Raw genomic sequence first — 27,684 nt, 5'->3', positions numbered from 1 at the left:
ATATTTTTACTTTGAATCGACTTTTTTGTAGGTTAGATCACAAAATCTCTCTTCCTTTATGACAGAAAATCCCACATTATAAGAAATAATGACCATAATTATCAAAATAATTTCCCAAATACAACAAATGCAAACCAAAAAATCCCATTAGGATCACTTCTCAACTACACAGATGTACCTGGGGCATGTTTTCAAGGCTGCAACTTTGAATAAACTATTAATCTGTTCATTATTTTCTTCATTAATCTTCCATTAATGTCAACAACTGTACAAAAACATTTGATTTGTGTCTCCCAAATGTCAAAATGATTCAGATTTAATGATATCTTCGTCATAGGCAGCAAAGAAACCTGGAAAAAAAAAATCACATTTCACAACTGTAAAATAAAGAAAGCTTGTTTAAATTGTAAACCGATGAATCATTGCAGCCTGACTTTAAACCTTTTCCTTAATTTTAAAACTGTAAGATAACATTGTGCGATGTCTCCCAGTGTGACTGAGCTACAATTTAATAAGTCTCCTGCACATGTACTTAGACTATGCACCAGAAAACACAGAGCACAAAAACACTTCTCACTTGTTATCGCAGTTCCCGCCGTCATCAGCGTTAAACTATAGCAGGGAGTTGACTGATTATATGCCATTTGTAACAGGATTACTGCAGGATCTGCCGGTTTATCTCCAGCTGTTTGCTTTAGCAGACTAAATCAAAGTTCAGCCCAGGGTCAAAGCCCAACCAGAGAGCAGCAGGTAAAGCTGGAGGCAAGTGTGTGGCTCACGGCTGCAGACAATGGCCAGTGTATGGGCTGCACAGTGAGCCCATTGATGCCACTATCTCCACTTTTTCACAGGTTTCCTCCATTTTCTCACCGAGAACACCTCCAGTCCACGTGTCCCTGTGCTGAGGCAGGGATGCTCTCTTTGTCATCGAGACGCTGAAGCATATCTGTGTTCACAACGCGACACGAGCTCGGTGAGGACATTTCCTCTGGCTGACCTTGGTGGCCCATTCCTGACCTCAGACACAGCTCCAGACTTAGACTGACACAGGCCACACCAATGGAGCTAATTAATGGGAGCAAGTATCAAATGTAACAGAACGCCTCTGCTATGCTAACCACGCGGGGCTGATACTGATGTCAGTGAGCAAACAGAAAAGGCCCCCGGGTCATTTCATTAGGATGTGTAAACAGTGAATGAACAACGCCGGCATCCCTCTATTGTCAGCAGGTGGAAAAGTGGCAACATCAACATTTGGATGATAAATACATACAAATGTGAACCAGAAGGGTGGAAAAAAAGGATGTAAATAGTCCAGAGAGGCGGTTCAAGGTGTCTGAACAGTGTGATATTAACTCTTGTGTTAATATGCCTCCATGAGGACAGACGCCGCAAACAAACTTGATATATTAAGCTGTTTTAGTGATATCTTCCCCCAAAGCTTGTGTGAATAATGTGAAACAAACTTCAAACATTAAAATTAGAACGTTTTACGAAAACATAATGCACCACCGTGAACAACTTCTCTGTGAGATATGTAAAATTTGATATGAAGCTATCAAACTTACACAAACTACATCTACAGGAATTTATTCCAAAATAGTACCCAAATTAAAGCAGATTAAAAGAATAAAAATATGTACAAAGACACTGATTCAATATCAAGAGATATTTTTTTCTTTTTTTAAATAAACATTAAGATGCTGCATTTCACTCCCAACAAGTCCTCTTACGTTCCACAGTTCTGGTTTTAAAGTACGTCTGCTGCCGTGTGTTTTACAGTTTGAGCTTGGCCTCTTTGGCCTCCATGGCCGTGGTGGCGACCTGGGCGCGCTCCGACAGCAGCGCTGCTTGCTCAGCTGGTCCCTGTGACTGGGCATTCTTCAGCAGGAAATGGCTGATGAAAAGCTTCAAGCCCTCTCGCAGCATTCCTAGCTTGGGAATTCCTGAGATCCTGGCAGACGACGAGAACAATGAGGGACATTGATTTTTCAGACGTTCACATGGCTCGCAGCAGTAAAGAGTGAAGGTGTGGTTTACAAGATGTGGGCTAACATTGCTGAACAGTTTACCTTAAAGCCATGTTAGCAGCATTGCTCTTTTTATGTTTCGTCATTGAAATACACTAAGGTGTAACCGAGAAGATCATTGTCAAAGGTCCAGTGTGTACGCATTAGTGACATCTAATGGTGAGACTGTAACAGGTCCATTATGCAGTTTTAGCACTACCCGGCTCTAATCGACTCGACTCGGTTTGGGCATCAGGCACGTCATTTCAATTTCTTCATAGGACCTCCTAAATGTGGACGGGGTCGTCATAGCACAACTGCACGAAAGTGCCCTGATTTTGTCATTTTATACACGACCTCCGGCTCTCTCTGGATCCTCGTCAGTCGCCAAACAAAGGAACATCTGCACCTCGTCAATGGACCACGGTGTATGCTCACTAAAACACTCTTTTTTTTAAAAGTGGGGGGTACTATCCCGAGTAGTGCTAGAACTGTATAATGGAAAAGCACCAAAACAGGAGGACTACTCAACTCACCATTACCTAACACGAGCGTATCAGGAAGCTACCGTGGCCTTCATATACCAGGTATAATTTTGTTGATCTTGGTTTGCTGAATAAACCTCTGCTGCAAAATGCACCCCATAGAAACATGAAGCAAGGCTCTTGATTAAAGTACATTTAAAAACACTTATTCTAAGACTACAAAGACCTAATGCTTTTTTTTTAAAGCAATTATACACATCTACAATCTTGGGGTAGTATTTTCAGTTGCAACCAATAAACCCTCCTGAATGTCACACACTGGCTCTTTAATGATTTTCTCTGATGATTTCTTCTCTGGTGGCACAGTCACATGAAAACTCTCCTCATATTCTGAGTTCATGCTCCCATGACTGTGAATATTATGTGAAAAAGAGAATATAAAACTGATGCGAGATTAAAAATGAAACTCACCTTGCAAAAATGCCCACCAGGTCCTCTGGTTGAGTGTCTTTTAGTAGTTTGATCAGCACCTGACGCAGGAAGCGCACTGTGGGCTTATCGAGTTCCCCAAACTCTATTACCTGCACAGAAAAATCGAAGAGGTAAACTGTAATAAAGGTGATTCAATTCAGTTTAAGTCATCAAAACCATGAAATTGATATAGAATTCATAAGAATCGTCCTTCCACATGCAATGAGAACTGATACTGCAGTGCAAATATCGATATTTTAATTAACAAATGAAGGTGCTTTAAAGTAAATAGTCCCTGCCAGTTTCACTCCTTGGGTGTAGCTACTGTATGTCTCCTTGTGTTTACAGTGGGATAATCACGGAGAAAGCTACATTAATAAATAAGCTTGATACACTCTGTTCTCTATGTTGTGAATAAATAGAGAAAACCCACCCTTTTAACTTTTCACAGATGTTTTATTTTCTTCATTTAGACAGATATCGTGATCTATCGCTATATGATTGTTTTTCACTATCTCGATTATCGCTGAATTGCTGTTCTGTGATATGTTTAGCACCGTGGACCTCGTGATTCCCACCCCTCGTAGTGAAAGCTTCATGTTGCGCATTTCTTACTTTGAGTATGGAGAGCGAGAGGCTCTTTCCCTGCAGGAAGTGTGTGACCAGCTGGACCAGGTTGTTGAAGGTGCCGCTGGGAAGGCTGGACAGTTCCCTGAACTTGTCCCACAGGCTGAACTGAAAAGTCATCTAGGACAACACACAAGGAGTCAATTTGAAAGATTCTGTGACTGTATGTAAACATCAGGAAACTTCTTCCCAGCACAGGTAATCCCCTAATTCCACTCCAGTTTACATGTGAAAGGCAAACATTCCCACCAGCCAGCGTCGGAGCTCTTTGATGAGGACAATGGTCATCAGTCTGTGATGCAGACCTGTGGCCTGACGTGGCAGCTAAGTAGGAAGTGTGGTCTCGCCCCCATTGTTTGGAGTCACAGTTTGGGTCAAATAATATCAGAGGTGAGAGGTGTGAGAGACTCCCACACTGCTGTGGTGACCTGCAGGCCACGGGCAGGTCACACACACAGATTAAGACACTGGGTGGTCACAGTCACACACTAAGTGGGTGTCTTTCACTTTACTTCCACATAAACTGTACAGTAAGATATCCAGCTTTATAAACACATACCCACAAGTTATTAATAAAAAAAGCCTGTGATTGAATTAAAAATATATATATATTTATTTATGAACAATTATAGATATCTCAACTGTTTAAAACGTAAGATGTTAATTAAAAAAGAGAAATGGTTCAAATAGCAGATAAGACTTAGACTTATTGCCAGGTAAATCTTCCACAATACAAGGAATTCGTTCTGGTTCTTGTTAGTGCACACATGAGGTGTTAAACAAGAACAAAAGCAAATTACATTAGATAAAAATTTAATTAATATAAGAAGATAAAGACTATAGCACAATTATTTTGTGGTGTTTTTCTGTGGATCTGGGGTGACTTTATTTGGTGATATTAACTTCAAGACACTCAAATTAGATTCTATTTGTATTAACTTAACTGAGGGAACTTATTTGGGCTTTTGGTGACGAGTACCTGGAAGCGACGGTCGTGGGAGCAGAACTTTTCACCGAGAACGGCGTAGTAGGCGTTAAAGGTTTTTTCCTGCAGACAACAGTCCATTAGAACATGGACGATCTCTCTCTCCTGCTTATCCTTCAGCCCCATCCTTCAGACAGAGAAAAGACATTGTAACGCCAAACTGAAAATCAAAACAAATGCTGCAACAGATTTGTTACCAACCTCAGCAGTTTCTCAAAAGCATCCAGGTAATCTTCACTAGTCATAAGAACACAGAAGATGTTTCTTCTGACTTCCGTGTTCATCCGCTGTTTCCTCGCTAGCTCTAAAACTTTGCCACTAAACTGAGACAAAAACAGTTACAACATGTCAATGACCGAAAACTAAAAATATAAATAATTATTTTCGATAAATCCTTAAATTCCTCAAAAGGATTATCAGTGCTTCTACAGGGTGTGAACTTTGAAACATTTCGATGTAAATGAGGAACTATTACAAAAGTGAAAAGTAAAATTCAATAACAGTATTATTAAATTCTAAAACTAATAAAAGTAGTAATAAAACAGTCTGACCCTGGGAAAATGACAAGGCTACTAAGGAACTATCTAAGAAAATTACATTATTAAAAATGAATAATGAGGCTGAGATTTTAATCTGAGATCTCCAACACTGAGCTGACACCATAGTGACCTCCTGGAGTTGAAAAAAGTGTGTACATTCAGCACATCATTAACTTTGTGTTTGCTTTCTTCTCTCTGTATCTCTCTAATTGCTGTCCCTGGTCTCTCTTCCCCCCTCACCCCTCCTGATTTCTCAGATCGCTACTTTCCCTGAATCTGCTTCTGCTTGAAGGGAGTTTTTCCTCACCTTCACCTAGTCTGTACTAATTGTGGAGAATTTCTAGGGTTTCTCACTCTGTAAAGTATGTACAGATTCTTATAAGTTGGGTCTTTACAATAAAAGCAAAGTAGGAATGAATACTTTGAAATCATAAGATTCTTTAGATACTGCATACTGGAGGCATTCCTCTTTCTCTTACCTGTCCCTCAGCAGTGTTCTGTTTTGTGGTTGTGTTCCCTGGTTCGCCGATCATGGGCGCTCCGCTCCACGAGGAGCCGACGATCCACCAGCGGCCGACTTGCTCCGCGACCAGGAGGTTGTCCAGAGAAACCCGCAGTTTCACGTCGCTGCCTCCAGCGCTGCGGCTGATCTGAGTGTCACAAATAAACCATAAGTGTTAGATGAATAGAGAGAGCGCCTTCAATTCAGTGATGGTCAGGTTGAAAGCTTGAACGACTCTGACTCGATATAGTGCTTTGGAGCCACCTGGTGGTAGATGTGAAAAGTTACCAAAATACAACATTAGATTATTTAAGACTAAATATAGTAATATTGTAACAGTCACCCACCAAAGTCCTCTGCAACTTCCTCAGTTTCTCCATTGGCTCGGGGTCATAGCCTGGGATTTTCCGCATATCATTGTTCTTTAAAGCCAACATGGTTTCCAACATGAACCGCACCTGAAGACAAGTTTACACAGGATTTTATAAAGATAAGCTTCCAATAAGGACAAAGCATTATTTTTCATTCCATGCATTAAAAAATGTCTGATGAACTTGTCTTTGCCCCTTACCCTGGTTTGGTCCTGAAACTTTGTCCCCAAATCGCTGGCCTTGCGCTGGGCTTCAGAGATGAGTTCCTTCAGTGCCAGAGCGTCGTCTTTCCTCAAGGCGAAGCCGACATTTTTCAGCACAAACAGAACTAACTCAATGTCTTTCTCTGTAAACGTTGCCACTAAGAGTTTGAGGATGTCGAAGATGAGGAGAGAATGCACCACCTGGAAATTGTAGAGGTGAGCGATGATGGCCACCAGGTTGTCACACTCTTTGCTTTCACTTGGGCTCTTGTACAACTCGTCAAACTTTCGCACGACTGTCTCTAGGAAATTGGCTCCCACCTGGAAAATGATGAAAATCAAACGTTTTAGATTTGAAAGTTATACTCATGGATGTTACTTGATAATGACATTTGATAAATATTAGCAAAAACAGACCACCACAGTGCAATTATATAAGCTCACCTAAAACAAGCACTCACTGCGCTGAATAAAGGTGTCTACACACTGAGCTCAGTCAAAGCTTCAGTCCTTTAAGATTTCAACAAAAATGCCTGAAACTTAACAGGAAACTCAAAATACCACTGGTGCTAAGTACATAGACTTTTCCAACATGCTTAAAAAACCCTTCTTTCTTAAAAAAATGTATTTCCTTTATTTAAATCAACTCAAAAATAATCCAAACTACTGTGTGAAGTAACTTAAACAGTAATGAAACGAAAAATTCCAAACACAATATAAAAAAGAAAAATGGTACTCGGGCACTAGGGTGTCCAGTCACTGCTGACTTTGACTGTTGGCAGCTGCATTACTAAGCGCACCAGTGTGTGCAGTGTTGACTTTGGTGTCATTTGGATAAGAAATCAGTAAATCAGTAAAACAAAACAAAGAAAAACAGGCACATGTTGAACAGGTGACTAGAATTAATAATAATAATCAAATTAAATAAATAATCAACATAATTACCATTTTAATGGCTGCAACAATTTAACTTTCTTTACCTCCAGTCCGACGGTGTGATGGAGGATGCTGACCAGCAGGACGTGCTCCATCAGAAGTCTGTCAGGCATCAGGGTCGGCATGACGCAGGCAGCAAGCAGCACCTCTGTCAGTGTGTCGTTCATATCCTTCCTGCTGCAGCTCATGTACAGCTCCTCTAACTGACCACTGATAGACGCCAAGTTGGCCTCGCTCAGCCTGAAGAAATTGAAAACTATGAGTGAATAATTTTTCTGGTAATTTAAAGTGAACATAAGTGAGATCTGAATGAGAGGGCAGGGATTATGCTGACTACAACACTGACCAAATAAGAAAGGCAATATCCATCGATAACTATTTAAAGTATAAGGCCAAGAATTTTAGTGTCTCGTCACACGACTGATGTTTGCAATCATGTGAAAATCCATTTAAGCCTAAACTTTGTTGCATGACAGTCTTTCTTCTTCTTCTATGGGGTTTAACTGCAGCTCTCATCAAAGATGTTGCATCACTGCCATCTTCTGGAATTAGAAAACTCCTACACTCCCCAGTTTGTCATTCTGTCTCATCTCTTCAGTCATCTCATCCTCTGTGCTCCATCATCCTCTCCTCAGTATCACATTCCTTTTAATTAAACTACATTATTTATTTTTAGAAGATTAATTACCGAAAAGGTTTGATAATCAAATAACTGTAGCCAAACACTACTACTATGGTTCTGTTATAACACAGCAAAGTGAATATCTACAAGATGTGGATTATTTATCCTTGGGTTTATGGCAAATTTTAACAAGCACTTTCCATTATTTGGGATAAACAGTTAATAATGTTGCAGCCCCAAAGTTGTTTTCTCTTACCACATGTCACGTTTACATGAAGAATGAATGCTGGGATATTCACATTAAAATGATTTAAAATGTACTGTGTTTGGCATCAAATAGAGCATTTAAAAATCACACTGTAGATGAACTTACCTGTTCACCAGGCCTTTGACATTTCTCTGTAATTTTTCAAGCTCGGCTTTACGTTTGTCATCTCCACTGTTACGCAAGTGAGGCATAATATACTTTCCAGTTGCCGAGGAGACCTAGAGATCAGAGGAAGAGAGTAAACTCTGATTAGTTATGTTCTGCAGCACCTACGATATCAATGCTTAAGTCAACTTACAGTCTCTGGCTTGGATTCTGGTGTCTTTGTGTTAGGAGTATCTGTTTCTTCCTCAGCTTCTTCTTCATTTTCATCCATCTCTTCTTGGTCATCCTCCATTTCCTCCTCTGCTGCTTCCTCCTCGTCAACCATGTCATCCTCCTCCGCCTCCTCATCATCATCATCATTATCGGATGAGTCCATGTCTTCATCACTGACTTCACTCGCCATACCATCACCAAGATCTTCATCTGACAGCTCAGAGTCATTCTCATCAAGCTTTTCAAAGTTGGCTTTGGCCATATCCATGTCATCATCATCGTCATACACAGCTCCAGCTGAGGACCCAGAGTCAAGTATACCAAGGATGTAATCAAGTCCGTCAGCCACAAAGGACTGTGGGAGACTTTTTTTGTTTTTCCTTTTGTTCAATCCAAGACATCGTTCAAGTTTCTTTATTTCTCTGTCCTCTTGTTCGTTTGCTTCCTGAAGAGCCATTTTTCTTGACTCTTGTAGCTTGTTCACTTTCTTAGCTTTCTTGGAAGATTTCGGTGTTTTAGATTTAACTGGCTCCTCTACAGGAGCACTAACACACTGCTCTGCATCTTCGCTTGCTTTCTTCACTTTCTTCTTCTTCTTCTTTTTCGGCACCTGTGGCTGTTTCTCACCTGAGTTCTCACCGCCAACAGAGGGCAAACTGAGAGTTTTGTTGCCCTCGTAATAACTCTTCATTTTGGCTTTTTTCAGCTTTCTCTTCTCCTTGCGTAACTCCTTTCTGCTCTTCTTCTTCACAAACCTCAGCCCATGGTCGTGCTCTGCTTCTTCTGGGCCACTTTTGCTTTTGACAAAGTCACCTACAGCAGTCAAGTATTTCTGCAAAACGGCGTTTTTCTTCTTCTTGCTGTCCTGCTTCCATTTCCCCTTCATCTCTACTTATTAAAATATCGACTGGCGTGAATATAAACCGTCACCTGAGCACGTTAACACACGGTTAGTCAGTGGAACGATTAAAAGTGATTGAAAGTATGCACATGCATCTCCATGAGGATTTTCGATACGCAGGGTCAAATGACTATTCACTTCCGGGTGAATGTGAGAGAGGAGGTGGCGCCTGATGATGATGTCATTTATTTTGGGGCGGTTATTTTTTTCTTTTCCTTTTTTCTTTTTTTTATTTTACAGACCGTAGCGGGATTTCCTCCCATGTAAACTGCCTTTTAACCAGCCAGGGTTACTTTGCTGTGCAGAGAAGACTCCTCTTGACAGCGGCTGTTTGTGTGAGCTAGCATGTAGCGAGTACTGTAGCTTTACTCGTATTTGCAATATGAAGAATGGAAGAAGACGATGTCACTATCAGAGAGCAGAATTTCCACAGCCAAGTTCGGGAGTACATTGTAAGTAGTGTGAATGCTCGTCGAGGGGCTAGCTGGCTAACGACGTCCTCCACTGACATGCACAGCAACGGTAGCTAACGTTAGCATCACTTGACATTTTTTGACTCGGCAGAAATCTACTAAGCTCGGCGCTTCGTTTTGAAGAGCGCATTTAATTGTAGTGTCACAGATGAGTCGATCGCACAAATTTGAGAACAAAGGCTGAAGGTGCTAATTCAAATTAGCCTACGTTGCCATTATCTACCACTGGTTATTAAACTGGAGTTGTTCATCTTGTCAAACGACTCGTTTGATTTTACTTTTAACAAGAACCCTTGGGTTTACAAGGGTAATGTTTCAATTCCACATTAATACTGTGTTCTGAAACTAAATAACTTGTTTTATGTGCAAGGTCGTCAATGCATATGCTGCAATACATATATCCTGTTTCCAGACTATTGTTTTCAGTCTTGATGCAAACACCGTTAACATTAAAACATGAAAAGAACATTCTCTGTTTGCTTTGGGAGTGTAATGCTTAATGTCTGGCTGTTGCGCTTATTAATGTGTTATGATCAGGCTGGGGTTAAGACACACTGTTTTCACACTGTTTTCATGTTAATATTTGACAAGTGGTTTGCCTTTAATGTGCAGAAGGCAAACCATCATTAGATAAGTTGTATTAGCAGTTCTATAATGACCTCACAGTGTAATTGACTTTATTGGAACACATCCAGAAAATGTGGGTGGGTGGCTCAGTGGTTAAGACCAGTACCCAGTACCCTGTGTGTGAAAGACATCTTGGTCGCAAGTTCGACTCCACCCCTGGCTGGTTGTACTCATATATATATATGTATATATCAGTCCTGGATATAAGCAAAACGTCCAATATCGGGCAGCCCATTACATTACATAAACATGTTGTAGGGGTTAAATTCATTGAATGTTTGCTAATACATGAGACCGTCTTTCACTCACATCATTCCAATTCAAATGCCATTGATCACAGACTTTAACAGACAAACGCATGAAGGCTGCACAGACTTTTGCAAAGCTTTACTTTTAGTGTAATATTGATATAATATACACACATCACCCCTTTTCTTTAAAGGTGCAAACCCAGATTTTTGGTTTCTAACCTTTGCACAAACAATTTACAGAGGACAAGATTTTGATGTGACTCTACCTCCTTTGTGCAAAAACAATGTTTTTTGGACAAAAAGGACAAAAGTGACAATATTTTGCTTTAAAATAATGAAAAACCATGACAAACCATAAGTAAGCAGCATAAACGACAACAAATGAATGTTTGTACTTTGAAAGTTGCTGTTCATCTTCCATTGCCCCAAACCATGTTATTACTGTATAATTCTAGTCATTATTTCTTAATAAAAACTGGAAGGTTCAATTGGGGACACTTTGACTGAATTATGTCTTGCTGATTAAAACTGTAATGAAATATAGAAACTATCGAATGTCTCACAAGCAGAGGAGCTCAACATCGTAGCTTGCACATCTTGTCCCAAGTGCCTGTCTTCACCTGACTCTCAGTGTCCCATATCAACATTCTTAAGCTGAGATCCATTTTCATGATGTTCTAATGTTGCCGTGTCATTTAAACTAGTGTTTATGGTGAGACAACTTATGCATATAATCAGTGGATGTTTATGTTAATTGTTTAACTTGCTTATTTTTGCAGACTAGGTTTAGGGTACTCTGGGTTAAGTCTAAAGTTAGTAACCATGACTTAGTGCTGAATGGTAAGCTTACATTGCATCTTTAGTGTGGGAAAGTATGTCTACCTCAGTGGGCCACACTGTAAAAGATTCAAGACTATCATGCCTGGGTTTACACAGAAAACAGAAAATCACGTTACTGTGAGTAATCGGGTTAAGGCAGTGCAAATGCATGTAGTTTGGTCAGTAATTACATTTAATCTTTCCACCTCCAAAATGCCCCAAAGCCATTATCAGCCCTTTCCATGTTGTATTGAGCAAACTGGTGTTGATGTTGCATCTAGAGCTTTGTCTTTTTCGTGCACATGCTTATATAAAATTATTCAGAACTCACATTTATTGTTTACACGACTGATATCAAATTACTGCTGGTAGTAGCTGATGAAATTACAGTGCACGATTTGCCCTGTACAGTCAGTGTATGTGTGAAGGAACATTTGATTGACTAGACCTAACAAAAACCCTTTTCAAAAAGATGTAATTAACTGTCCTCACCACCAGCAAGATGTGAAATGCTGTTGCAAGTTTGTTGTTGATGCCTGCAAGCTGCCAATAAGAAGAACTTGGGATTACCTGTTCCTTTTCCATTGTTAAGTGTATGATTCCTTTTTTTTGAGGGAAAACAGACTAATACTGTCTGTGGTGTCTGCTGGTATTCTGATAGCTTACTCTTATCTCTCGTCAGACTGTTGTGTCTTTGTGTCAGTACCAATTTATCAGTTCTGTGCACCTGTGGCTTATAATGGGTGTGTCCCTGTAAGGAACCCTTACTCAATATTATCTCGCTTTGTCGCTCCTTCATTTGGAATTATTTTCTACAGGTTTTTGTAACATAAGCGTCTGAAAAGCGCATGGTCGTTCTGGTATTGGGCTTAGTCATTTTGTGATCCCACCTCAGCTATGATGAGTTTTGCAATGTTGACGGGGTGCAAAGTGCTGAAGTATAAGGTTCTAACATTAGTTACGTCCAAGTCACTGTCACAGTAGATGGAGAGAATGTGGAATGTGATCTTTCTGGAAGACCATCCGGCTTGTCTTGCAGTCAGAGTTACCTAATAAATTCTTTGCATTAGTAATATCTGTGCTACTTTGCTTGTAACGTTGGCTTAATTAGTGTCACTGGATGTGTGGAAACAGTGATGCAATGCTATGTTTCCCTGGCTTTATACTCAGATTAATGGATAAATGGTAAATAGTACTGTACTGCAGCTGACTATATACTGTGTGTATAGCTAGAGGAAAATATATTTGCACATTATAACACACCCATGTATCCATGTATTTTTAGTAGATTGCTGGATGATCTACTTTCCACTAGATCTGGGTGATAAATCTATTTTATGGATTCACATTTGTAGTTTAGGAGGATTTGTTTTTAATAAAAATCGTTTAACTCTTTAACTTCAGCTACCGACGCTCCCTATGTGATCACGTTGTTAAGATAAGATCCCTGGGTGTTTGAACATAGTTTGAAGCCATAAGGCAGCTTGCTGAAAAGTTCTATATTTCTGTTGTTTACAACAGCAGGGTCTGCAATCTTGTTTATATGCTTGTTTTTAGGCTTGTATTTTGTTGCACTTTCATCCTATGGGGAATTTCTTGTCAAATCTCACAAGGGAAAATAAAAACAAAAAAGCAACACTTGTTTTGAATGATTTCCTTGTTATTTGTTTTTAGGAAGGAATTGAAATTCTCAAATTAGGTGTGAGAACATGTGAGAGTTTATTTTTAAACCATATCGCCTTCTTTCCACAGTTGTAGTGTGTTGTAGAAAATGCATTATTGAAGCATTTTTCCCCTCTCCACTGAAAATGAATTTACCTGCTTATTATGACCATTCCCACTGTTCATGTCACGGGAAAACATTGAAGCAACAATGTTGTGACTCAGAGGCAGGATTTTCATTCTCAGTATATCTTTGTCAAACAGGATGTGAGCTTGACGATACTTTCCATAACAGCTTTCAGGCATAAACTCATGTCTGAAAACAGCTAGGTTGCTATGATTAAAAAGTTAAAAATTAATCTTAGTCTATGGTGTGAGACAAACTGCTGATATCTGCTGGCAGACTCACCTTCAGTCAGTCATAATAAACTCCTCACTAACATTCCTATGTTGTCATTTCAGATTTGTTTCCTCCTGTTTGCAGTCCTCTACATTGTGTCCTACTGCATCATAACCAGATACAAGAGGAAAAGTGGTGAGTGTCCTTGTAGAATATTGTGTGACCTCTCTTATTCTGTGGGAACAGGAATCCACAAGAGACCGTCTTAAAGCGTCACGTTTAATACTCTTAATGGCAGAATAGTGTGATAGAAGTATTTTTACAACATTGTGGATTTGTTATCTCTGTTTATCCTGTGTTGGTACACAGACAGAGCCCTTCATTGTGTTTACACTGAAAGGAAGCTAACGCCAAGAATGCCTTAGGTGCATGTATGAAATACCTCACTTCCAAGTAAGCTCTCTTTCAGTGTAAACAGTAACCGCCCAATATTGCTTTTAGGGCTGTGGCAGCATGAATACAATGTCTTACTTAATGACACTTGGACAAATACTGACATAACCTGTCCTCTGTAATGATAATCACAAATACAAGACTCAAGGGAGGTGAGAAAAGGATTTTTAACCAATTACAAGGGCGGAAACAAGAAGCACTGAACCAGCACCATGAACTCTATCCCAATTTCCCAGGACAAAGATAGTATGTCTAGGTCACCTGGGCTTCCCTTGTCTCATTTTGAAAGTAGTCCACTTACTTTGCATCAGAAAGTCCTTCTGGAGTTTTGCACAAGACAAATCGAGTTGTTTTCACACCCACTTTCTTAGTGATTATCACTTAATCTAACTGACATTTAGCATTGCATTGTTATCGAAACAATAACTGATGCACAAGGAAAAGATTTGCTTGAGATAAACATGTCAAACTTAACCCATGTTTCCCACCTTTAATTATCATTCCTACAAGAGTATCAGTCAATATGGGGGGAAAATTAAAGATATTTTCTACAGACACACAATAATAACTAATAAAACAATGATTTTTCAAATTTCTCTCTCAAGTTTGCCTTGTCTTTTCAGTTTCTCAGCATGACTAAAGTGGTTTGGTTTACTTTACAGATGACCATGAGGATGAAGATGCTGTTGTCAACAGAATATCGTGAGAAAAACTGTTTTTTGTAGCTCTCTTTTTCATTGCGTAATGTTATAAATATCATTATGTAACTTTTTTGTTTGAGGTATAAAGAAAAGTAACCCAGGTTTGTTGTTATAGACTTTGAAGATCAAACAAAAGTGATGAAATTCAAATAATTTGAAAGCTGTAAAGAAAGAAAACAGATGCATAGCTGATGATTTAAAATATGCTCAGGTTCCAGTTTATCAATGTTTTTTGACTTTAGATTATTGTGAAAGACCAATTTGAAATACTTTGTAGATGAACCAATTAACCAAAGGTAATTACAGTAATTAGATTTATTGCTAACCAATATAATTATTAGTTACCTATTACTAAAATTGCTTGAATTTGAAAAGTGTTAACTAACTACCACTAAAGGTCTTACTTAAGTCAGACGAGTGGTGGCAAATATTGTATTTCTCCAAGTTTAGAGTTACAAATCACACTTGAGGATGCTTCGTGTAGCCACATGCGTCCTGCCTTTTCCAAGCCCAGCAAAATAATCGAAAGCATTTCAGGGTAATGAGACCCTTCAGTGATATGGTGTTGTGGTGACTTTGTGCCATCCCACTTAGGACCACTCAGCAGATGGTCACTCCCCTGGGTCCAATCTGGAAACCCACTGCCCGGGACTCTTGACAAATGACCTGCTGCAGAAATACAGCCAGTCCACGCCTTTTGTTCCTTGGCTGGAGCAGAGGTCGATAAAGTGAGGAGTAGGAGGATGATTAAAAGAATAGATTGACAGTGAGACTGCTGGCAGTTCAATGCAGGGCTATTTAAGTAGTCACTAAATTTTCATTTTAATTCCCCATCATAACCAACTGACATCTACAAGATATTGGACATTACTTTGTTGTGATTCTGCATGCATGAGATCTACTACTAAAACTTTGTGTGTGTTTATTTTGTGTGTTTGATTCTACATGCAGATTGTACTTGTGCACCTTCACCCTGGCAGTGTCGGGTGGCGCTGTCTTCCTACTGCCCTTCTCAATCATCAGTAATGAGATCCTCCTCTCCTTCCCCAAAAACTATTACATTCAGTGGCTCAATGGTTCCCTCATTCATGGTCAGTAGATCTCACAGTTCACGTGCCTTCTTCGTTGAATTAACTCATTTTCTTTGACTTGTTGTTTGTAATAATTTTTGCTCTTTAGACAAATAACCTCAAACATATGAAGTTTCACATTCAATAGAATTAATTGTTTTAACACTTTTTTTTTTTAACTTATTTCAACCTGCTATTGATTAACATGGTGAACAAAGGTGTGACTAGTGCTCACTCATTTCATGTTTTAAATAGATGTTTTGTATAAAAACACAAGTTAACATTTGGAAATCCATCACTGACCCCTCATACATATATTTATGTTTTTTGTTTTTATATTGTTGATATAATAATTCTGTTAAGGAGTGATACACTATCGCAGTATCACACTTTTGGTTTCTTAATTTAATCTACAAAAACTGGATTAAAAGAGTAGATGAGGTGTGTAAACTTGTTGAACCTGCTTGACTTTAATGTTGGTTAATACATTTTTTGTCTCTTAGTTTTACAAACAGACGCCCAATAAACGTTTCAATAGAACCCATGTGTTATTGTCACTGTTGTTAGTAATCAGGATTGAAAAAGACAATTTCTTTTTAAATTTTGAATTTCAAAAATGTAATTTAAGCATTTTGTAAATACACAGAACATGTATTAAATAACCAGGTGGAAAAGTCTTTGTATGTCTAATCCAGTAACAAAGGATGTTGTGTGTTGTATCGTCCACCAGGGGGCATCAGAGACTTTTCAGAGAGGCCCTTGGCAGATAGAACCAGTGTGTAAAACCCTGTGTTACGCCTCACTTACAACTATTGTACGATAGTAATGAAGGGAAAAATCTGGGAAAATGTTTTTGTGGCCCCTGAATCTAAAAAAAAAATCACATTGTGATATCAAAAATGTAATTATTGATTTATAATACTGTATGTAATGTGCACATACTCATGGTTGTTTTTATGCAGGTCTGTGGAACCTGGTGTCACTGTTCTCCAACCTTTGCCTCTTCATCCTGATGCCATTTGCATATTTCTTCTTGGAGTCTGAGGGATTTGCAGGATCAAAAAAGGTACATTATTAGTGAAAATATGTTTAATTGTCACTCTTAATTTAGCTCATTTTCTTGTGCGTTAAGTGCAGTCACCAATTATCATCGCTTGAAAATTAGAAAAACTAAAACCAAAAGAGTTTGGGTTCACCTTTTGAGGGAAAAATTGTGGAACCCTGTTTGTTTTCTGCCTATGCCCCTGTCGACATATTTCTATTTGTTGCTAATAATGCATGCGGCTCCCTGTCAGCAGCAGCAGGTGCCTACTCCATGCCCTCTCCCTGACTCACGCCACTGACCGTAAATGCCACCGCAGAAAGCTCATTAACCATGAAAGTCTGAATCTGGTCTTCGCCCAGCGCCACATCCTAACAAACCCTTCCAATAAGGCCATAGGCTGCAAACGCTTCAACACTGCTGCATCGACCCCACTGATTTAAAGCCTGATTCCTTGTCACCCCCTCCCCAGCCCCCTAAAATAAAACTTCAAAAGGACAGGCTAATAATCGAGTTGTAAGGCTCAGCAAACTTCCTCGTTTAATTGATTACTCCCCAAAAAAAAGAGGCTGGGAGCTCGTGTTCCAAAAGTCCATAAAGTTGCAGCAACATGACAGCACAATAGAGCCTCGCAAAATGGAGGAGGAAAGATTTACTTTTAATACACCTCTATCCTGTGTCACAGTTTGAAACCTCTCTGGTTTATGTCCCTCCTGGCAAAAGCACATAAAAATTAGTCTGTACTGTAGTGTATAGCAGGTTCTTTTCTTCTTCAGCTCCACTAATTTGTTTCGGTTGGATTTCTTTAACAGAGGGCAGGTCCTGATGTGTAAGCGGCAGGATGAGGGCCTCTTTCACATTTCTCGTTTTTGTTCTTTTTTTATTTTACTGGGACTGTTTCTTGCTACTGATCTTCCATAAATTTGCTTAGAGGAAGCACTGTTCAATGTTGAGCTGCACGTCCACATATGTATTGTGTGTGTGTGTGTGTGTGTGCTCGGGAAGGGGTGGAGGCGACACTCCTGCTGTATCTGAAAAACGGAGCTGCCTGGAGAGTAAATCATGCAGCCAACAGCTTGGGAATTGTTAAACTCGTATCTCAGTTTTTATAATGTGATATTATCCCTTTCCCCAATAACAGCATTAGACCACAATGTCATAAGTTTTAATGTGGTATTTTAACCTCCTGGGCTAATGTTATGGCAGCGCGAGCTCCTTTTGACTGCGGAAATGAAGTGAATGATGAATTTCACTGCTGACGCTGTAAGTCAGGCTTTTCATGTGGCTGTGTTTACTTTTGACGATGTACTAAAAGACGCCACCAGAATAAAGATGGAAATGTGGATTTTTTTTTTTTGAAAGCTCTTCAGAGGCTCTGTCACCTGAATGATTAATAGTTTACCAAATTGTCCAAATGGTGGATGAATCGGAGTAACTTAGGGCTTTGATGTCAGATGTCATGATTTAGCTTTACTTGTTGCTGTAAAATGTCTCCAACTTTACTACAGAGTTCTGAAATCTTTGCAGAAGAGCCGAGTCTCCAAAGCCACAAAAGGTCCTTAAGGTGTAGTTCTGCATTTTAGGCCATGATCATGATTTTGTATTTGTGCTTTTCCATCTTGCATAAAAGGCAGTACACACAAGGATGTACGTTTGTTGTTTTGGTGTATTTTGAGTGCATCGTTACTGAAAATAATGTGTCTAGGTTTGAGGCCTTATCGTATTCCTGTCACTTATGTCATGTTGTCTCTGCACCACCAGTAGATGGCATTACACTGATGAGAGCCATCTGTTATTGAGACGATCAGCATGCTCAAAGAAGTACAAGGCTTTTTTTTCATCATTAATCCAAGTAAATGATCTTATCAGTCATACATGACAACAGTATCTCAAGGCTATTTTTTAATCTGAATCAATTTTATCAAGATAAAAAAAAAAAAAAAAGTACTTCCTGGTCTATTCAATACTGTTGTCTTAATTTAGCTCTAATCCTCAGATGTTTATCGGGAATTGTTTCAACATTAAAATCTTTTCCTTAGATGTAGATTTTTGGGTGACGAAACCACATAAATTGTGATTTGCAGTGAATAAACTTTTGGTCTTACCCACAGTATTGAAATGTGTTTGATCCTGAAACGAGTTGGAACGAGTCTGACCCCCTGAGTGACCCAGCGAAGGGCCAACAGGTTTCATCTGGTAGTTAAAGAAACTCCTCATCAATCTCATCCTAAGCCCTAACCCGCCGATGATGAGAAGTGTGTTTATTGTGGAGGGAGAGGAGGGGAGAGTGGGGGAGAGAGAAAACGTCTCGCCAAGCAAACCCGCGTGGTGTTACTAAGATACTCGTCTTTGTTGGAGCTCCACAATGGGGGCCTGGATATTTATTTCAAATCTCCTGCACATGCAGACATTTTTCCCAGGCCTTCTTTCGGTCAGGGCAAGCCAGAGAATATAAAGTGGTGTTTACATACCTTCCTTTAAGGTCACAATGTCTCCCTAAAGCTGCCTGTTACAATGTTCGTTACCATGGCAACATATTAGTTTGAGCTGGGAATTTTAAAAAGAACAAGCGAGTTGCTCAGGATTTTTTTTCCCCTTCCTCTCATGACTCAGTTTTTTGAAAAGTGAGCAACAACTTCTGAAACTGAACTGATGCTGCACTGGGATTTTAGACGTTTTAACTGATTTTTAAGAGCAACTAGCGCTCCGTGCTGTTCTTCCATCATATGTGTGTAATTACTTAAAGGTGCAGTTTGTAAGAATTAGTGAAATCTAATGGTGAGATACAGATGGTGCCCCTCCCTTTCCCACGCGCTACTGAACTATGGTGGCCTTCGCATACTGGGAAGGATGTCATTCCACTTTGTTTGCTTAGTAAACTTTTTGGGCTGCTGTAGAAACATGGCAATTAAAAATGGCAGCCTCTATAACGCAAAGACCTTGCCTGTACTTTGCATAAAAGGCTTATTCTCAGGCTACGAAAATTAAGGAAACGAAAAAAGCGATTTTCTGCCAGTAAACCTCCTCAAATGTTACACACTGGATCTTTTACAGAAGAGCAGAGACTTTTGTAACTCGGCTACCAGGTGCAACCTCTTTAATCAGAGCGTGCCGTCACTGTAAGGTGATGTTTGGAACGTAAATGGCACAGAATGACCATTTCAAAGAGTTTCACGACAACAAAAGTTACCTCCCACCCACACCCCTGCAGTTTGAACAATACGATGTGATGCCGATCATTTTCCATGCTCTCGTGTCATTGGGGCTGATTAAGTCTGATTAAGAGTCTTTAGAAGTTCATTCTGCAGCTTTACAGGGGAGTGTCCCTCTCCTCTGCTTTCTGTCTTCAACACGGTCACTGTGCTGCAGCCGACTGGTTGAAGGATACACTAATAAGGTCCTGGGCATCTGGCAGTCCCTGTTTGCTGGGGAGCCGAAAAGTACCCTGCCCCCTCCCTCCCTTATTACACTCTTGGTCCTTGCTCCACACGTCCATGACAGTGAGCAGAAGGATGGGCCGTGGGATGATCTCTGTCACTGCCTGCTGACCTGCTAAGGATTGATAGTGGCATCTAGGAAGCTCCTGCACCACCTACCTCTTCCTTTTGTCTGATTGTTTTTTTTTTTCTATCAACCCTTTACCCTGCAAAGCTTCCTATTGCCATGCACCTACCCAATTATCATCTCTCACTCTCTTTTGCACTTCACTATTGCTTCCGGAGGTGACCTAAAGTGGAGCAATAACAATGCTCTTGAGATTCAACACACACACAAAAATTGAAGTTTTTGGGTCACCACCAGATACTCCAACATCCCCAGTACTGTTCATAATGAATAATCAAGCAGGTATCATCTTTAGAAATAATTGGGAGTGATGGGTTGATCACCTGCTGTCTTTTAAAAAGGATGATACAGATAATCAATTTCATCTGGGATCATTTGGGGCAAGCACACAAATCCACCCCCGGCTTTTTAAGTTATGATCATTCTCTAGTATTGTAATATCAGGTCTATGTCTAGTATTGTGTGATTAATTGTATTTATGTCTTTGTTATCTCGTGCTTTTTGTCCCATTGCAAATGGTGGTGCTGTGGCAAAAAGATTGAAGACAATTTTTTAGAAATGTGTCGAAAGTTTTCCTGCAGCACAGTCGAGGGGGAAAGCTTGTGAACTGTTTCCAGGGCCTCTGTGGCTTTGTGTAATTGGGTGGATTTGTAGGTTGTTTTACTTGGCCTTTTATCTGTCTCTCTGTGTGTGTCTCTGGGAATTCTTGCATGCATGTTTGTTTGTTTGGCTGTGCATATGAAGCGGTTAGTCTTCCTCTCTGGCCACTGGATGCATTTCTTGGAAGTCTCTGCACTCTTGTACTACATAGCTGCAGTTAACCAGCCCCTCACTCGATGTCAGTGTGAGGATCAGGGGATGCTGAATATTTCAGAGCTGCTATATTTAGAAGTAGTTACACATTTAGAATCGCAAGAATAGAAAGTTTCAGCAGGCGCTCTCTCTATGCCAAGGCACATGTCTTTTTTTTTTTTTGACACTTTTATCTTTGATCAGTGATGATGGCTTAGTTTGATTTTCTATCTTTCTACCACACTTTTTTTTTAAAGCTTTGTGAGGAAGAACAAATGGCTTGCAAGAATAGATCAGGGTAGATATAAATTGCATTGTGCAGTGTCATACATTTGTGGCTGGAAGAGTGAAAGCAGTGGGGCCTCTCAGTTCAGTGTCCTCTCCCCCTCGCATAGTCAAATCATGTCTGACACTGTGGATCGTTCCTTCAGTGAGGCAGAAACTATAGGGATGATAGTAAGGGAGGTGACAATCATTGCCTTTGCCCTAAATGATCTGAATGGGTAATGATTTGAGTCCTATAAATGATTGAGAGACCTATCTAAAGGGAATACACCTTCAGCATGGCATGGGCAGCTTTGTTAAGGTGGACTGGAGCACATGAGCAGAGGCAGGTCCTGCCTGTGACTTCCGCCTGTCCTGATGCATCCTTAAGAGAGTGCGTGTGGGACGTGGCTGAAGTCCCTGAAAGCATTCCTCTCTCACCTCTCTTACCTCTAGGGAATGAAATGTGCTCAGACCCTGACTCCTCTCCTACACCAGTCTCTCTCTTCTGCTCTCTTAGTTGCACTCCATCCCTCTTTTTTTTTATTATAAATATGGTGTTGTTGTTTTCCCCACTGCCCATTTGAGTTGGGAGGTGGGACAGTTGATAGCTGCATCCATCTGGAGCATGGAAGTGTATGCTGGTGGGTAAACAGCATGAGGCAGTCAACAACATTCTTTGTTGAGGAATCACTGTGATGTATTAAAGATAGCTGTATCTTAATTCTAATATATTGCATATGTTAGGTTTATTTTGAGTTGTTGAATGATTCCATTGGACTTGTTTACCCCCCACTCTTACATCACCTGTCCAGTGACTGCAGTGTCCACACTGGCCACACTGGGGCACTCCAGACCCTGCCCACTCTCCTCTCTGTTGTGCTAGAAAATTCTCCAGTCACTCATAGAAGCTTTTCCAGCATGTCACCATGAGAAGTGGCAAGAGAGATGTAATGCGCATACTGTAATAAGTGATTGCTGATAGTGTAATGATGCTGCAGGGGATTTTCAACCTCTGAAAATGAATGGACTGATGTGAAATCCATATAGCAATATCCAAAGTATGGTCTAAATGGGAGGAGATGCTTGTAATTGTGATGGTACATTAATAACATTGACCCAAGTGTAATGGAAACATATTGGGGCAGGTATAAACTGACTCTGCTTTTAGTGACAGCTGATATTTACCTTGTTTATGTGATGTTTTCTGATCTAGGCTATATATAAGGGAAACAGTTTTTCTTTGTATAAATAAATAGATTAATAGAAATGAAGTCAATTTTTTTGTGAAGGTAGTAATTAAGTTCAATTTCATTAATTTGAAAGATTGAAGTTGTACTTAAAGATCGTGTTACAGTGTCAAGAGCTTTTGAGTCACAAAAAATACAAAAACAAATCAGTTAAATTTCTGTATCAGCTCAGAATTTCTGATTATTCACATAAAATATCCAGAATTAAACCAATTTCCATATCACTAATTCATAACGAATAGTTTGGAATTTATTTTTCTTTGGCAGGGCATTAAATTTGATTTATGTTGCTTAATAGCTGCTTTAAACTTGAGCCACAACTTGGTTAGCTTAGCTTAACATAAAGACTGGAATCAGCAACAAAGCTAGCATGGCTTACCTCACAAAACATACTAATGATCACCTCAAAGTAGGGCTGAGCAAAAATAAAACAAACAAGAACCAAGAATAAAAATGGCAATAAAGACAAGAAAACCACTCCGCATTCACACTTACGAAACAAAATATCGATTTCCACTATTTGTCAAGTTTTAAACCTCAGTATCGGCTCAGAATGTGGCATAATTTTCTGCATTAAAAATGTGGAATTAAACCCATTTCCACTCTGTCAAGTGCTTAATGATTAGTGGGGAGTTGGGGGGGACTTAAAAGCAGAGACCACCCTAATGTACCTGTTGGCAAATACTGAACAGCAACCGCACAGACATTATGTTAGCTGGAAACAAATTGCTCATCTGTACCCAATTTAAGCTCCAAAGGCAGAGGGCCCTTGTTATCCCATGGCTGGCTGCCCACCTGACATGTGTATGAGAACACCTATCTCTCTTACTCGGCTCTCCAGCAGGGCGGGAAATGGAAACTGTGTGAACAGGTAGAGGAGGACTTTATTAACCACTCAGCAGTTTGTGACCCGGAAAACCCAAATTACCCCAAAACCCTCTTGTCTGCCCAGCTTGGGACACGGCCATGGAGCTCTTAATCAGCTCCAGATGGGAGGCCTGCTCTTGATCGCAGACAGTAGCTGACCCAGCCAGGCTTCATGCTCCTTACAGAACCCACACACCCCCACCTTTTTCAAATATCACCTCTGCCACCACCAGCCCTGTTAGACTCAATTTATAGACCTCAATATGTGTGCATAATAGAGCTGTTTCACAGAGAAATCTAAGGGGGCATTTGTGTCACATTTGTGTGCTGTGAATGGAAATGATGCTGTTTAGTATGAGTGAGGCAGGATGGATTGAGGAGGGAGATGTCTAGTAAAATTAATGTTGTTTGGTGTTTAGAAATTGGGCATCCGACCATATAAAACCACCTTCTAGCTCACTGCAATGAACATCAGTTTGAGTAATGAGTTCTTTTGAAGAAACTGTGTGCATGTCTATTGTAATACTGTGACATTTTTTCCTTTTTTTTTTTTTATTACTAGGGCATTAAGGCACGTATTCTGGAGACATTTGTGATGCTCTTCCTGCTGGCCTTGCTCATCCTGGGCATTGTGTGGGTGGCATCGGCACTCATTGACAATGATGCAGCCAGTATGGAGTCACTCTATGGTATGGTCTTACAAGGCTCACAGTCATTTCTGCCTGAATATCGCTTTGTTGTCATTTTACTTATGTGTAGTTTGATATTCCTTTTCCTTTGGCAGAGTATTGGATATGTACCACTCTAATATCCCCATTAAACTTGAGTTGCAACTTGATTCGTTTAGCTCAGTTTAGTTTAAAGACTGGAATCAGAGTATTTGGCTTACATGCCCACGAGCACCTCAAAGTAGAACAATTAAGCGTTTTCCAATCGACATCGCAATGTGAAACAATAGTTATAATATGCATTAATACGTGCTCTAAAACATTAATATCCTCAAGTTTTCTTCCTTGCAGTATTGTATAGTAGTTAATACTTTGATAGTATTTCATGTGACATTGCTCCATCTTCTCTAAATCTGCATGTTTGAATAATTTAATACCTTTTTTTCCCCCCTAGATCTTTGGGAATTCTACCTTCCATACCTATACTCCTGTATATCACTGTTGGGAGGACTGCTTTTACTAAGTAAGCCATTTACCACATACTGACACAAACACAATTTGATACTTGGTCTGTACAAATACTACAATTTAGTTCACTTTATTGTAAAAAATAAATACATATGTTCACCACTGTGTTTGTTCCTCTTTTACAGTGTGCACCCCTGTGGGGTTGTCCAGGATGTTCTCCATCATGGGACAGCTACTGGTCAAGCCAACAGTAAGGAAATAGTTGGAAACATTTTTTTTTAGATATGCAAAGTCATTTTGTAGAATAGTTTTTAGAGGTTCTCTTTGAAAGACTAGTTGAACCTGAACAGTTCAGCACCCACTTTGCTCCTGGCGGTCATTTACTCTTGCGACAGAGGACTACAAATACATCACCAACTCATCCTCCCGTCTGCCATCTCTCCAGTCCCACTTTGGGCCTAATTATAACCCATTTCACCTCTTCCTCCTCTGCTCCCTCCCCTTCAGATCCTGGAGGACCTGGATGAGCAGATTTACTGCATCCATTTGCAGGAGGAAGCCCTTCAGAGAAGATTAAACGGTATGTCTAAGGGAGATGTGTTGGCACATTATAGGGGAGGGGAGGGGAGGGGAGAGGGAGCAGACTGTCCAATTGGGTGTGATGGAGCATGCCACACTGGAATCAATTAGCATTGGAAATTCACACACACACACTTTTTACGATCATAACTTTCTGCTTAACGGTAAAGCAGCCTCTACGGCAAAGACCATATTTTATGTTTCGGATGTTTTTAAAGGATCACTTGAAGACACTAGCCTGCCACTCTCACTGGAGGTGAAATGATTGCCTCATTTAAAGTCAGCTTGGATAATGGGAAAAGAAATATTGTACAAGAGGTTTTTGCTTGGGTGTGGGGATATTAAAGAGCAGCAAATTCTTTCCCTGAAAAGAAACCAAGGGTCTTTCGCTTTTTTTCCTGGACTGGGGACAAAAGGGACTGTTTAAAGTATTTGAAAAAAATACAAGTGGTAGTGATGTTATTTTTTAGCCTGCATTTCCTTTTTCACAGACACGCCTCTGCTTTCCCAAATTCCTTGTTTGACATTGAATAATCTGAAAAGCAGGAAGTATTTAGGCCACGTTCCAAAACTTACTTTAATATTAACTCAAGCACGCAACCAAGTGTACAGATGCAAGTAAATGAAGAGGATGGGTGTCCTTTCAAACCAGGGAGGTAAGGGAGATTGCTCCTTGATAACGTTTGTTTTCGAACGCTACGCCGGGCCACGTCTATAGACTGCCACCTAAGCGTATGGTTCCTTAAGGCTCGTTCCACATTGCAATGCTTTGAACTAAATGATAGAATAATTGTAATCTGTTCCTTATCATGCCCGAGACTGTTTGATCTTTACAAGTCACTGTGAGGCAAAAAAAAAAAAAGGAGGAAAACAGTGGTCAACATCTCCATGTGTGCACTGAGGACAGACCTGCAATTCATTTTTGCCTATAAAAAGGGTGGGAATTAAAGGCAAAGTAGGATGTCGACATGAGTGTTTATATGCACTCACTGTATCCACATGCACACACTCAGCGTCCATGCTCACACATAGGTGAAACTGAAGGCTAGAGTGGCGTTCCTTTGATCTGCTGAAAACGCGGACTAGGAGGCAGTTCAGGAACAGTTCACAGGACATACTCCAGAGGTGAGCAATGCTGTCTCCTTGCTTCAGCTGAGTTCCCTCTGCATCAAGCTCCATGGACACATTATCCCCTTACCCCAGTTTGTGTTTGTAGATGTGGATGATTGAGCCACATCAGTTCATGCATCTATGTTTATTTACACGTCTTCGCTCTTTTGTGTACTCGATTTACATGCAGTCGTAATGACATGCAATAAATCTCGCAGATCAGAAGGTTGTGGCGTAAATTGGCTGGACTAGACATGTGTGTCTCTTTTCTTTGTCAAGGGCATGACAAAGCTAATTTGAGTCATGGCTCCTCAGACTTTTACAGAAGCTGCTCAATTTCCCCAAAACATTTTTCCACATTCTGTGAGGACAATTACATAACCCCTGAAAGCTAACCATTTTTATGTCACAACCCTCATGTGAAAACTGGCTATGTCAAGCAATACTATCAGACCTGACTGAGGGTGCATTTGTGTGTATAAAGGGGCAGGGGAAACCTTTCTTTGTGTTTTCTGTCATACTCCAACCCATCTGGCTTTATTAGTGCAATTTTGCTGTTGCATAAAACAAATCACTTCCTGTGTGAAGTGTGGGAAAGTTAGCGTACGACAGGAGATCACTGCTATACTGAGGAAAACAGTCATGTGGAACTGAATCTGTTACAGATAATTGATTATATTTAAAAACTACAAAATAAGATGTAAACAAGAAAACAGACTGAGAGGGAAAGATTATGCTTAGATAACAAAATACCAGGTTCTGTTCAGGTGTATTTTGTTATGGCCTCATTGTTGCTCACAGTCTCGACTCGAAACTTCAAAAAGCTTAATAGCAAGCAAGGCCTTCTGTAAAGATGGTTCCAGGAACATGATATTCGCCAAGTCAAGCATCTTTGAGATGAATATCCCGTTTGCTCAGACTGTGTTACATAAATCATTTAAGCTAATAACCCAATGTCTGCAAATGTAAGGCATGTATGATTTCAACAGGTAATCTTTCTGTGAATGTGATCTGAAAGTCCAGTCTCATAACTTGAGTCTACAACTATAATGCAGCACAGGCAGCGTGGTGCAAACGTCCACGCTGCCCTTTCCAGACCTGGATCTGCTGATATCAGAGCAACAGAGCGTCTGTCCAGATGCTCTGCGGCACAATGACCTTGCCAGGGCCTCTGTTGTCTCAGCATGGTGTTTAGCATATTTTGTAGATGACGTAATTTTTCGGCTGTGGTGAAGGTTGGAGAGGATATGTTGAATTACTCTGGGCCTTCCTGGCTGCCAGAAGCCTCACTCAGCATCTCTGCCTTGCTGTAATTCAGTCTTTTACTTGATGCTGCCAGCAGAAGGATATATTTAACTTCAGTTTGGAATGATGTCATTGAAGATACTGCAGATGAATTTCTCACCATTTTACCCGTACGCGTTGAACAAGCTACGATATTGTTCTG

General features: G+C 40.1%; 3 protein-coding genes across 3 annotated transcripts in view; 1 reads left to right on the top strand and 2 right to left on the bottom strand.

The window, feature by feature from the left end:
- Positions 1-300: 300 nt before the first annotated feature.
- Positions 301-9,349, bottom strand: nom1 (nucleolar protein with MIF4G domain 1). The gene is made up of 11 exons (XM_058650977.1): positions 8,317-9,349; positions 8,124-8,236; positions 7,173-7,368; positions 6,190-6,513; positions 5,966-6,076; positions 5,596-5,766; positions 4,779-4,900; positions 4,572-4,704; positions 3,581-3,712; positions 2,966-3,075; positions 301-1,954 (listed from the first exon to the last, which is right to left on the bottom strand). The coding sequence occupies exons 1-11, from the start codon at positions 9,220-9,222 to the stop codon at positions 1,777-1,779; spliced, it is 2,496 nt and encodes an 831-aa protein (XP_058506960.1). The 5' UTR covers positions 9,223-9,349; the 3' UTR covers positions 301-1,776.
- Positions 9,350-9,437: 88 nt separating this feature from the next.
- Positions 9,438-27,684, top strand: part of lmbr1 (limb development membrane protein 1) — a 33,865-nt gene continuing 15,618 nt past the window's right edge. Inside the window, exons 1-9 of the mRNA XM_058650990.1 lie at positions 9,438-9,689; positions 13,532-13,604; positions 14,525-14,564; positions 15,515-15,654; positions 16,596-16,699; positions 23,975-24,101; positions 24,535-24,603; positions 24,734-24,798; positions 25,056-25,128. Of these exons, the coding sequence (XP_058506973.1) occupies positions 9,627-9,689; positions 13,532-13,604; positions 14,525-14,564; positions 15,515-15,654; positions 16,596-16,699; positions 23,975-24,101; positions 24,535-24,603; positions 24,734-24,798; positions 25,056-25,128 (754 nt within the window). The 5' untranslated portion in view covers positions 9,438-9,626. The remainder of the gene's footprint in view (positions 9,690-13,531; positions 13,605-14,524; positions 14,565-15,514; positions 15,655-16,595; positions 16,700-23,974; positions 24,102-24,534; positions 24,604-24,733; positions 24,799-25,055; positions 25,129-27,684) is intronic.
- rnf32 (ring finger protein 32) overlaps positions 15,751-27,684 on the bottom strand; it is a 38,180-nt gene continuing 26,246 nt past the window's right edge. Inside the window, exon 8 of the mRNA XM_058651004.1 lies at positions 15,751-16,673. The gene's annotated coding sequence lies outside the window, so the exon portion shown is untranslated. The remainder of the gene's footprint in view (positions 16,674-27,684) is intronic.

Source organism: Solea solea, chromosome 1, assembly GCF_958295425.1.
Source record: "Solea solea chromosome 1, fSolSol10.1, whole genome shotgun sequence".
NCBI lineage: Eukaryota > Metazoa > Chordata > Actinopteri > Pleuronectiformes > Soleidae > Solea > Solea solea.
Note: the sequence above shows the minus strand (reverse complement) of the source record. Positions and strands in the feature narration are given on the sequence as shown.

Excerpts from the sequence above, each read along its gene's own strand:
- nom1 (XM_058650977.1), bottom strand. The coding sequence starts at position 9,222 with ATGAAGGGGAAATGGAAGCAGGACAGCAAGAAGAAGAAAAACGCCGTT. Across the intron at positions 8,237-8,316 it reads CAGAATCCAAGCCAGAGACT|GTCTCCTCGGCAACTGGAAA; the intron begins GTAAGTTGACTT and ends TCTGATCTCTAG. Across the intron at positions 7,369-8,123 it reads GTCAAAGGCCTGGTGAACAG|GCTGAGCGAGGCCAACTTGG; the intron begins GTAAGTTCATCT and ends CAATTTCTTCAG.